Source organism: Entelurus aequoreus, linkage group LG22 (assembly GCF_033978785.1).
Source record: "Entelurus aequoreus isolate RoL-2023_Sb linkage group LG22, RoL_Eaeq_v1.1, whole genome shotgun sequence".
In the NCBI taxonomy this organism is placed as follows: Eukaryota; Metazoa; Chordata; class Actinopteri; order Syngnathiformes; family Syngnathidae; genus Entelurus; species Entelurus aequoreus.
In genome coordinates, this window is record NC_084752.1 from 10533828 (window position 1) to 10545830 (window position 12003).

General features: G+C 42.1%; 1 protein-coding gene across 3 annotated transcripts in view; it reads left to right on the forward strand.

The window, feature by feature from the left end:
* The window catches only part of LOC133639238 (FERM and PDZ domain-containing protein 1), a 100334-nt gene extending 88963 nt beyond the window's left edge, over positions 1-11371 (forward strand). For all 3 annotated transcript variants that reach the window (XM_062032413.1, XM_062032410.1, XM_062032412.1), the window contains exons 14-16: positions 750-894; positions 1980-3242; positions 7512-11371. In XM_062032413.1, the coding sequence (XP_061888397.1) occupies positions 750-894; positions 1980-3242; positions 7512-10585 (4482 nt within the window). In that variant the 3' untranslated portion in view covers positions 10586-11371. The remainder of the gene's footprint in view (positions 1-749; positions 895-1979; positions 3243-7511) is intronic.
* The last annotated feature ends 632 nt before the right edge of the window (positions 11372-12003 follow it).

Below are 12003 nucleotides of genomic sequence, written 5' to 3' on the forward strand. Positions count from 1 at the left end.
GTGGAATCCAATGAGCCCTTTTACCTAAGTTACGGTCAGAGGGAAAAAAGATACGTCCTGCACTGCACTCTAGTCCTTCACTCTCATGTTCCTCATCCACAAATCTTTCATCCTCGCTCAAATTAATGGGGTAATCGTCGCTTTCTCTGTCCGAATCGCTCTCGCTGCTGGTGTAAACAATGGGGAAATGTGAGGAGACTTTCAACCTGTGACGTCACGCTACTTCCGGTACAGGCAAGGCTTTTTTTATCAGCGACCAAAAGTTGCGAACTTTATCGTCAATGTTCTCTACTAAATCCTTCCAGCAAAAATATGGCAATATCGCGAAATTATCAAGTATGACACATAGAATGGATCTGCTATCCCCGTTTAAATTTTAAAAAATTAATTTCAGTAGGCCTTTAAAAAAGTAGTTTTATACTTGTGAGTGTTGATGACACAGCTTTGCAACAGTTGATATTCTAGTTTCAAGCATGTTTTACTCAATATAGGTCATAAAATCTCAGCAACAAGCTGTAATATCTTACTGAGATCATTTCGGACCAATACCCTTAAAACAAGTAAAACACTCGAACATAAAATCTGCTTAGTGAGAAGAATTATCTTATCAGACAGAAAATAAGCAAATATCACCCTTATTTGAGATATTTAATCTTACTTAGATTTCAGTTTTTGCAGTGTGCATACAGTTTATAATTGACCATGTGCTATTATTTTCTGTTTTCTCACCATCTCTCCTGTGCTCACAGCCCATCACACTACTACTCGAGACAGTGGCAGCCAAGGATATGTCATGCTTGATAGCAGGGTACTGCCGAGTGTTTGTTGACCCCACCATCAACATTTTCCCCTGGATGAGTGGCCCTAAGAAGCACAAAGTGTCTGTCGAAGAAGGTACACAAAACAATGTTACACAGGTACGTCTGAAAAAATTTGAATACAGTCAAACCTGCTGACAGCAATCTATGAAAGGAAACAGCAAAAGTGGTAGAAAATAAATTATTAATCTACTTGTTCATTTACTGGTAATATCTGCTTACTAGCTAGCCATGTCTTAAAGCGCCTCTTCCTGAGGGTGTTTCAGTGTTATAGCTTCACCTTTATCGTTAGTTTTTAAGCCAAAATGAGTCCCTCTTCTGTCTACACACTGTGTCTGCTTGTAAATGAAGTGTATTAATGAACTCATATTATGTTCTCCATATGGTGAATGTTCATATTCATCTTGGAGAAAGCAAACCTTTAAGTTTGATATTCGCAGGTGATTTGTATCACTTCTCGTAGGAAGGAGGCCCTAGGAGACTTCGGAATGCAAAAGTGATAGCCATATTCTTGAGAAGAGACTACCTGTCTAGTTCAAACACCAACCTTTAAGTTATGACTTAAAGCCGTTGTTTTCCAGACACTTACACACGAACATCTCCTTTTTTGGTCAGGTGGTGCTGTTTAGACTTTGTGCACACCCAGACAGACAAAGAAGGAATATATAAACTAAGACTAAGATTCCTCCGGGTGCTGCAGACCTGTTTAAATGACGCTCGCTTGTAATAAAGCAACTTTTGGTTCAGCAAAGCGTCTCCGACGTCTCTTTTGATCCAATTACGCAGCCGCCTCGTCCCTCGGCCCGGGAGGGGACGGCAAGTCCAGAATTACACTTCATAAGTACTCCGTGATTGTGCGCTACCAAACATGCTCGTCTGCTCGTAAACCAGCAATGTCACGACGTGACGACGACGGGGGTTTGGGGGGTTGCGGACCGGTACTTTTCAGTACAGAATATGATTCATTAGTATCGCGGTACTATACTAATACCGATATACCGTACAACCCTACATGGTATTCTAATTTTTTTAGATGTACAGTACCTGTATACATCTCACTACTGTCACACATACATTTCCCATTAAGCCCCTATAAGGCTCTGTCTGTTTCAATAAAAACTGACTTAAAAGTCATATTTTAACGAGCATCTCTGTTCACAGGCTATGTGTCGCGTTGTTGCAGTGACTCTGACAACTCGTCCGACTTAGACATGGAGCCGCTTGTCACCCACTTGCCTCGTGACGGCAAACGTGCACGTGTCAGATCTTCGGCAGATGTGGAGGGAAGGCACAGGCCGGTAAAGAACGTCAGGAAAAACAAATATGGCAGGGAAAACAGAAACAACATCTGTGAAGACAAGAGACAAAAAATAGAAAACAACGCTGACACAGAAATGGATCTAAGTGATAGAATGAAAGAGTGCAAGGAAGAAGACAAACAGCTCAAGCAGGAGACAGAAGCCCAGAATTGTGGACGTGTACAGATCGATGTGACCGGCCAAGACTGTGGGAAACTTGAATATGAGGCACGAGAATCCAAGACAGAAAGTGCAGTTACCGAGGACCAAGCATCTCTGTCAGACTCCTGTGTCATTACCAGCCCTTCCAGTGACTCCCTTGACTTACTGGAGGAAGACGACTTGATTCCGTGTTCGTCTTCCTCCATCCATTCCAGTGGTTCAACACCAAGTCATGCGCAGACATATTCATCTCTTGAGCTTCACCCTTACACTCGGACCTACTCCGAGGATCACCGACTTGTTCCTCCTCCAGATCACTTCCATCGTCTTCTTGGCTTGACGTCATACAGTGGCAATAACGAAGGATGCAGCGTAACTTCTGACAACGGAGCTGAACCCCGACCCCTTCAACCTGTCTCCCCTTTTTCTGACGGTCACCTTACCAACTATTCAACCAGCTCCTTCTCGGAAAATGGCACCATCTGTTTTGCCGAGCTGTCGCGCGTTGCGGACCTCCTCCCGAGTCCTCCTGAGGCAAGCGAGGATGAACAGGAGGACATGAGAAAGACACATATGCTAACTGACAACATGGATGAGGCTTTGAGAAGAATATGTGAAGGAGGAAACCGTAGTTTTCAGCGAGACCCGCATTCCCCTTCCTTAACATCCGCCTCCTCCAACTCGGAGTTTGTGTTTAACTTTGACCAAAGCGACGCACGCTGTTACTACAAACTTTGCTCCAACATCACCCCTGACAGCGCTTGCAAACTTTCCCAACCTGTGACTGATACTCGAAGAGGAGATAAAATGGAGGGAGAACAAGCTGAAGCAGGTCAACTGCAACCCCTTACCATTCTTCTGCCCCCACCTGGCTTTGAAGACAGTAGCTCCGATGAGGAGTTCTTTGATGCCAGGGATCGCCTCACATCACCTGAAAATCCAGCCTCTGGGGCAGTGACTAAAGGTGATACCACTAGAGTAAAGTACTCATAAAGTACAAAACCCAAAACCAGTGAAGTTGGCACGTTGTGTAAATGGTAAATAAAAACAGAATACAATGATTTGCAAATCCTTTTCAACCTACATTCAATTGAATACACAATATACTTAAAGTTCGAACTGGAAAACTCAGTAATTTTTTGCAAATATTAGCTCATTTGGAATTTGATGCCTGGAACATGTTTAACAAAGCTGGCATAAGTGGCAAAAAAGGACTGAGAAAGCTGAGGAATGATCATTAAACACTTATTTGGAACATCCCACAGGTGAACAGGCTGATTGGGAACAGGTGGGTGCCATGATTGGGTATAAAAGCAGCTTCCATGAGATGCTCAGTCATTCACAAACAAGGATGGGGCGAGGGTCACCACTTTGTCAACAAATGCGTGAGCAAACAGTTTAAGAACAACATTTCTCAACGAGCTAGGAACTTAGAAATTATACCATCTACGGTCCGTAATATCATCAAAAGGTTCAGAGAATCTGGAGAATTTCCCCTCTGGGATTAATAAAGTATTTCTGATTCTGAAATCACTGCACGTAAGCGGCAACATTGAATGCCCGTGATCTTCGATCCCTCAGGCGGTACTGCATCAAAAAGCGACATCAGTGTGTAAAGGATATCACCACATGGGCTCAAGAACACTTCAGAAAACCAGTGTCAGTAAGTACAGTTCGTCGCTACATCTGTAAGTGCAAGTTAAAACTCTACTAAGCAAAGTGAAAGCCATTTATCAACAACACCCAGAAATGTCGCCGGCTACGCTGGGCCCGAGCTCATTTAAGATGGACTGATTCAAAGTGGAAAAGTGTTCTGTGTTCTGACGAGTCCACGTTTCAAATTGTTTTTGGAAACTGTGGACGTCGTGTCCTCCAGACCAAAGAGGAAAAGAACCATCCGGACTGTTATAGGTGCACAGTTGAAAAGCCAGCATCTGTGATGGTATGGGGGTGTATTAGTGCCCAAGGCATGGATAACTTACACATCTGTGAAGGCACCATTAATGCTGAAAGGTACATACAGGTTTTGGAGCAACATATGTTGCCATCCAAGCAACGTCTTTTTCATGGACACCCCTGCTTATTTCAGCAAAAACAATGCGAAGCCACATTCTGCACGTGTTTCTGAGTTCGAACATTAAATATCTTGTCTTTGCAGTCGATGCAATTACATATAAGTTGAAAAGGATTTGCAAATCATTGTATTCTGTTTTTATTTACACAACGTGCCAACTTCACTGGTTTTGGGTTTTGTAGTTCAGGTGCCCAAAGTGAGGACTTTTGATTTTATTTTGTTTAGATAGCTTAGCATATCCTCCTTAAGAACTGAGGGGTAAAAGTATCTTAAAGGGGAACTGCACTTTTTTTCTTTAATTTTTTTAATTTAAAGGTAATGGAATTTAATCTGTTCCGCCTATACGGCGCTCTAAAAACCATCCAAAAATTGGGCGCAAACGAGCATCTTTTCATCTCTTTCTTGTGATCTCCAGGACTAAGTTGAATATCAAAGTTGGCCAATTTCCCAGTTTATGACCACAACCTTTTTACTATACGTGAGAGGCATGATTTATAATCTAGACTTTTACCAACTCGGAGGCGATGCAGCAGCTCGGTATGCCAATAGCTGCATAAGCGAGTTACTTCTCTGTGATAAATGCGCCACGAGAAGTATTTCCTCTGAGTTAGCGCTTAGAATAACAATGTCGCTAATGATTGCCTAATATGCAGGCAGTATTGTTTTTAGATGTTTCTCTGGAAGGCTTAATGGGCACAATAGAAGACTCCTGTTATTATCCGTTGCCCGGATCATGTTTTGTTCTGTTAGTTTGACTACCTCAGTTCTGTTTTCAGCACCCCTGGGTTTGTGTTTTGGTTTCCATGGGTGCTGATTGGTTTCACCTGCCTCTGATTAATGTTCCGGACGCTCACCTGCTCCTGGGCACTAATCAGAGAGCTACACTACCGTTCAAAAGTTTGGGGTCACATTGAAATGTCCTTTTTTTTTAAGGAAAAGCACTGTACTTTTCAATGAAGATAACTTTAAACTAGTCTTAACTTTAAAGAAATACACTCTATACATTGCTAATGTGGTAAATGACTATTCTAGCTGCAAATGTCTGGTTTTTGGTGCAATATCTACATAGGTGTATAGAGGCCCATTTCCAGCAACTATCACTCCAGTGTTCTAATGGTACAATGTGTTAGTTCATTGGCTCAGAAGGCTAATTGATGATTAGAAAACCCTTGTGCAATCATGTTCACACATCTGAAAACAGTTTAGCTCGTTACAGAAGCTACAAAACTGACCTTCCTTTGAGCAGATTGAGTTTCTGGAGCATCACATTTGTGGGGTCAATTAAACGCTCAAAATGGCCAGAAAAAGACAACTTTCATCTGAAACTCGACAGTCTATTCTTGTTCTTAGAAATGAAGGCTATTCCACAGAATTGTTTGGGTGACCCCAAACTTTTGAACGGTAGTGTACATATTCCCGTCTTTCGCCACACACTGTCTGGCTGTCTTATTTGCTTCTATGCAACAAGTTATGTCGTCTACTCATTTAATTCCTTATGTTAAGCTTTTGCACAAACTTCCTTAGCTTTGCTTCCCGTGCGATCGGCACGCTAGTTTTATTTATTTTGTATCCTGTATGATTTATGCGAACAAATCATTGTCTCACCCGCACCTTGCCTCCGGAGTTCCTGCTGTATCTTGGGAGAACGACGTTACAACTCCCATGAAGACTCCCGTTACTTTCATTGTTAGCCACTGCATACTTGTCGTATATTGCATATTAGAATGCGCAAAAAAGACAAAGACTTATGCTTTCTTGTCCCTCTGAAAGATAGGCTAAATTTGTCATGTGCAGTTCCCCTTTAAAGTTAAATTTGTTTTGTGATTTCCTTCTAGCAATTTAAATATTTATCAAACATCCTCACAATACGAAGGTCTTGGGTTCGATACTGGCCTCGGGATCTTTCTGTGTGGAGTTTGCATGTTCTCTCCGTGACTACGTGGGTCCCCTCTGGGTACTGCGGCTTCCTCCCACCTCCAAAGACATGCACCTGGGGATAGGCTGATTGGCAACACTATATTGGCCCTAGTGAATGAATGTGAGTGTGAATGTTGTCTATCTGTGTTGGCTCTGTGATGGGGTTGGTGACTTGTCCAGGGTGTACCCCGCCTTCCGCCCGTGTGCAGCTGAGATAGGCTCCAGCACCCCCCGCGACCCCGTAAGGGCCAATCGGTAGAGAAGGGATGGATGGATTTTTTTATTTTACAGTTTCTCTGCTGTCATATCAATCCTAAACTATGGTATTTCAGGAAGAAGTTTCTCTGTTTTGAATAACAGAGAAACATATTGCAACTTATGCAAGTCAGTCAAAATGTATGTTTTAAAGTGTGCAACATCCCATATCTTTGATATTAGTACTATTTGTTCCACTTGGTCTGTGGCATACCCCCCATCGTTTGACTTTAAGCAGAAAGGGGTCCGGCTCCTTATTGGTTGTTGCCAATCCTTATATTAGTCGGCAGTATTACAGTACTTTGACTGGTCCATCCATCCATCCATTGTCCCTTTCGGGGTCGCAGAGGGTGCTGGAGGGTACACCCTGGACAAATCGCCACCTCATCGCAGACAACAACAGACAACATTCACACTCACATTCACACACTAGGGCCAATTTAGTGTTGCCAATCAACCTATCCCCAGGTGCATGTCTTTGGAGGTGGGAGGAAGCCCACGCAGTCCAATCTCCACACAGAAAGATCCTGAGCCCATGATCGAACCCAGGACCTTCGTATTGTGAGGCACATGCACTAACCCCATGCTGCCCAGTTTGACTGGCCGTGTCTTGTTAACATTTAAGACTAAATGATTTGCTGCCATCTAGTGGTTGATATCAACTAAAGCATGATCAGTACACAATATGACAGCTCTCTCACACACATTTATGCTCGGTGTGGCATACAAACACTATTAAAGACACGTTTGATATTACTATGTTTCCACTATCCATCCATCCGCTAATGAATCATAATTTACAATTAGACTTTCCATTGTTAAATCTACTGATTTGGAGTAATAATGTAATGACAATGACTTATTATGTCACAGTTACTTGTTTGAGTGCTCAATGTGCAAGACAACTTTCTACAGATGCAGTATACAGATATTATACACGGTAAATTGAATTATTCCTCTATATTGATTACTTTTTTTCCTTTATAGATGATTGTGGTGAGATTGTCAGCACGCTCAATCTTGGTGACTTCAGAATCTCTTGTCCAGATGCAAACAAGAAAGAGAGACAACAAGGGAACAAGGAAGTTGGATCCAGAAAAAGATACGGTTCACATTATCCTTTCATGAAAAAAGATCACACCTACAAAATATCCCATGCAAAACCTAATGTAGCATCAGTGCAGGATTTGATCTGTTCTAGGTTAAGTAAAAACCTTATGACAGAATCAGGTTCTGATCATGAACCTTCAGAACAAACACATAATTTCAGTCCTACTGAGTCCTACTCTCTGAGTTACTCTGAAGGGGAACCAGCACAGCTTGAGTCAAAACCTATTCTGCTCACTAATGGACCAAACTGTTTGACTAACATTGTATCCAGTGACCAAACGGAAGACCCTCTGGCCCCCACCAGGAACAGGAAACAAGAAATGGAGATGGAACCTGACGCAATGGAATCCAAATCTGTCACAGACGCACTTAAGACATTAGATATTTCCATCAATGTTGTGCGATGCCGAGTGGACCCAGATGGAAGGGAGAGTGTTGAATGTAGAAGTGATGGAAAAGAGGAAGGGGGTTACCAGGACGGGATGAAGGAAAGAAAATCAGAAGTTGAGACAGAGCCATTTGTGACACTCGAAGGTAACACATTGGCAGAGATGAATGCAAAGAGTGTCCACCTTATTGCGCCTGTTCAAAACACGCAAACAAAGGTTCATGACTTAGTGCCTTCATCATATTCAACGCCATCCCCTCTTCCTCCAAAGCTGGTTCGTCTCAAATTACAAAGTCACAGTACAGAGACATCCACCAAGATATTCTCATTCAACTCTGAAGAACAAGTACATTCAGTCAACAACTCTCAGTTAAATTTAGAAATGACAAGCAACGAAGGTGAAGCTACTGATGCGGTTTGTTCTGCTAGTAATGCCAGTGGTGAGGTTACAGAGAGCACCAATGATGATAAAGCTCTTGAAGCTGATGAAGTAATGAATGCCTCTATTGGGAAATATGTTGACACAGATGATTGGAGAACTCTTAAGAATAGGAGCATAAGTGTGTATCCATCTACAGGAAGTACATCTCAAATGAGAAGTAAATGCCCTAAAAATACCATCACTGAAAACTCCACAACAATTAGTGCTCAATCTCAATATACCCATACTGTAAACTCCATCACAGCAAAGCTTGGCGCTGCAATAAGTGATGTTTCTCCACAATTTAATTCAGGGCCTGGATTGGAAACTGAAGGTTCAAATGCTTTATGTGTGGCTCAAACTGTGCATGAAACCAGAGAAGAATCCTACTCAGGTAATTATTCACTTCAAACTAACACTGCCATGATTTACAATCTTGCCAAAGGGTCCCCTTCGCCGACTCACTTCCTCTTTCAGTCCTGTTCCCCAAGCATCATGGGCCGTTTGTCTGCCTCCAGACTTAGAGGAACTATTCAAAAGTTGCCTATGTTTTTATCACACTCTCAAGAATCCCTTAACCAAGATGGGTTGGAGAATGATGCCCAATGTTCTGTGAACAATGGCATCATGCACAAAATGGTAGATGCTAATGATGTCCTGCAAATCAAAGATACAATAGAGGCAGTGGAGTCTGACGATTCAGATACTGTTACTGGATCAGATCAAGAGGGGGAGTTTTCTGTTGATACAGCCAACAACTCTAACTTAGTATCAGAAGTGACAGAAACACGAGAGATGTTGGCTGATGATGTTACAAAATCCTTGCCCGTCCAGAATGAACCTCAACCACAACAAAGAAATGCCTTTTTGCTGCTCGAATCAAACGATACACCAGGACCAATAACACAGCCTCCAGGTTCCATTATGGTAAGCCTTCCAGGTCTGACTATGGACACTCCTGGTCCTGTTAAAGACGCTCCAAGATCAACATTTGAAGATACAATTCCAACTGAAAGTATTCCATCTTATAAACCAAGGTCTCAGTTAGCCTGCACCCCTCCTCAAAACCTAAATGGGCTAGAAAAAATGCATGGTCAGTCCCAAAAAGAACAAATAAGTGACAGACCAGACCTAATAGGTCGACTTATGCCACCAGAACCGAACATGGACTCATTGCGCCCACTCTCTTCTGCCTGTGAGAACCCAGGGGTATCATCAAAGGAAGGGACTACTTTAAACTTGAAACATGAGATAGGGTGCACTTCTATACTGACATCTAGGTGTGAGTCAGTAGTGGAGGGGTTGAACAAGGATGCATGCGGTTGTTCAACTATCTACACCGACTGCTTTAGCAGGGAGGGCAGCTTTGATGAGGAGATGACCGTTTACGAGTTCTCTTGCAAAGGCAGTAGTGTGACCCCAAGTTCCAGGTTAGCTCCTCTCACGACTGATCCTTCCATTTCAAATTTTCCGACATCCTCTTCTGCTCACCCTCCCTCCTTTCCACCCGCCATTCTATTCTCCCCGCCAACATCTGAGCTCGGTCCCCTCCTCTCACCACTCATTGACGTTTGTGTGCACTCTCAAACCCAAAAAGACAGTATCAATCAACTAGGAAACCAACGTTACCCCAAACCACCCACTGGATTCCAAGTTCTCTGTGCGGATGTAGACAAGCTCCTTTCTGTCTTGGAAAAAACTGGTGTTGACCGTTCTGTTGATAGTCTAAGAGGTCACCATCCAAGGGATACGTGTGCATCCCACTTCACAGAGAACAAGAAGGTACTCCAAACTGAAGCAAGGCGGCTCACCACATGCTGCCAAAAGGTGGTGGGTATTGACCAAAATCCTGAGGAAATGCTCAGTTCATTGGCTGACAGTTTTCGTACCTTGGTGGAGTTAGCGGGCATATGCATGTGGTTTTCTGGTTGCGACAGATGTGAGCGGAGGAATGCCGAAGCTGTCGCGGGTCTGGTAGATGTGGCTCGCTCTTTCAGGGACTTGTGTCTGGCAGCAGAGCGTGCCGGCAGCAATCGTAGCTGCCACGACCTGAGCACCAAGCTGCTAGCGAAACAATGCACCGCACTCACTGCCTCCGTTTTCTGCCTCACTCAGGTCTTCCGTACTCTCACGGAACTGTGACGGATAGCGACAGCCTGTGGTGCAAAATCTCAACTGGCTTGTTGATGGAGTGGTAATGTGCATGTGTTTACCAGCTATAACGTGTGCAAGACCAATTTGGTCTGTCCAGTAACCAAACTGCAAGTTGCTTAAGCAAGTCTGCTTGAATGTATTGTGTATTATGTTCATCAAATGTTAAATTTAAGAACATTATGACGACGTCGGCAAGAAATGTAAAATCAAAGAAAATACTGTAATGCAAATGTTATTGTTTACAGACTGAGTCTCAGGAGTTTTGGCTTGCGACAGTGGTGAGCCTTTAGTTTCTGTTGTTCGGAAGTCTAAAATAAAACATTAAACAAAACCAAGAATTATTCACAAAATATTGCATAATTGTGTTTAGGTTTGCAGGAGGTTTTGTTCAATGTTTTATTTTCTACTGTAGGGCCAACACATTTATTACAAGTAGTGTAGCGCTGCTTATGTATTTTTATGAAACTTTTAGTGATGACTTCTGAAATGTTATTTTTACAAAAAACAAAAAGATTAGCGTATCAAAACTGAAGGTTGTTTGCAATTTAGCAAATGTTGCCTATGCAACCACATTCCACATTATTTTCTTCATGTTTGGTCTGATTGAGAAAAGACTGATGTCATGAGTTCAGTAGTTCTCGTTTCTTCTACCTCCAGCTATGGTTGTTACTCTAAACCAGCGGTCCCCAACCTTTTTGTAGCTGCGGACCGGTCAACGCTTGAAAATTTGTCCCGTGAACATTTTATTTTTATTTTATTTTATTTTATTTTTATTTTATTTTATTTTTATTTATTTATTTTTTTCATAAAGAAATACAATCATGTGTGCTTACGGACTGTATCCCTGCAGACTGTATTGATCTATATTGATATATAATGTATATATTGTGTTTTTTATGTTGATTTAATTTTTTAAAAATATATATATATATATATATATTTATTTTTTTTCTTGTGCGGCCCGGTACCAATCGGTGGTTGGGGACCACTGCTCTAAACCATTCATCTTTTTTGTGAATTGAATTGCACTTTGTGGGCAAGCATGGAATTATCCCCCCCACACACACTGACAATGTTTACTTTGTCATTTACACAAAGTGCATTTTAAAGGGAATTTGTCAGTGTTGCCACAAAGTTAGGACAATGATTCACCTGAACACTTCATTTCACTGTATCATCGATATGAGATAATAGATCGACTGGAACTGTTACTTTCATATAAAACATTTGTTTTTATCTCGATCATATGTGCATTCAGAAGCATGCAGTGTTAAGCTAAACCAAGCATTGTTTGGTCAGGGTCTGAATGGCTGAATGATGACTTATTGCACTTGCTTTGTACTGCTCTGTTCTACTAATAAAATGTGCATTGATGCATTTGTATTTTATCTTCAACCATTTATCCA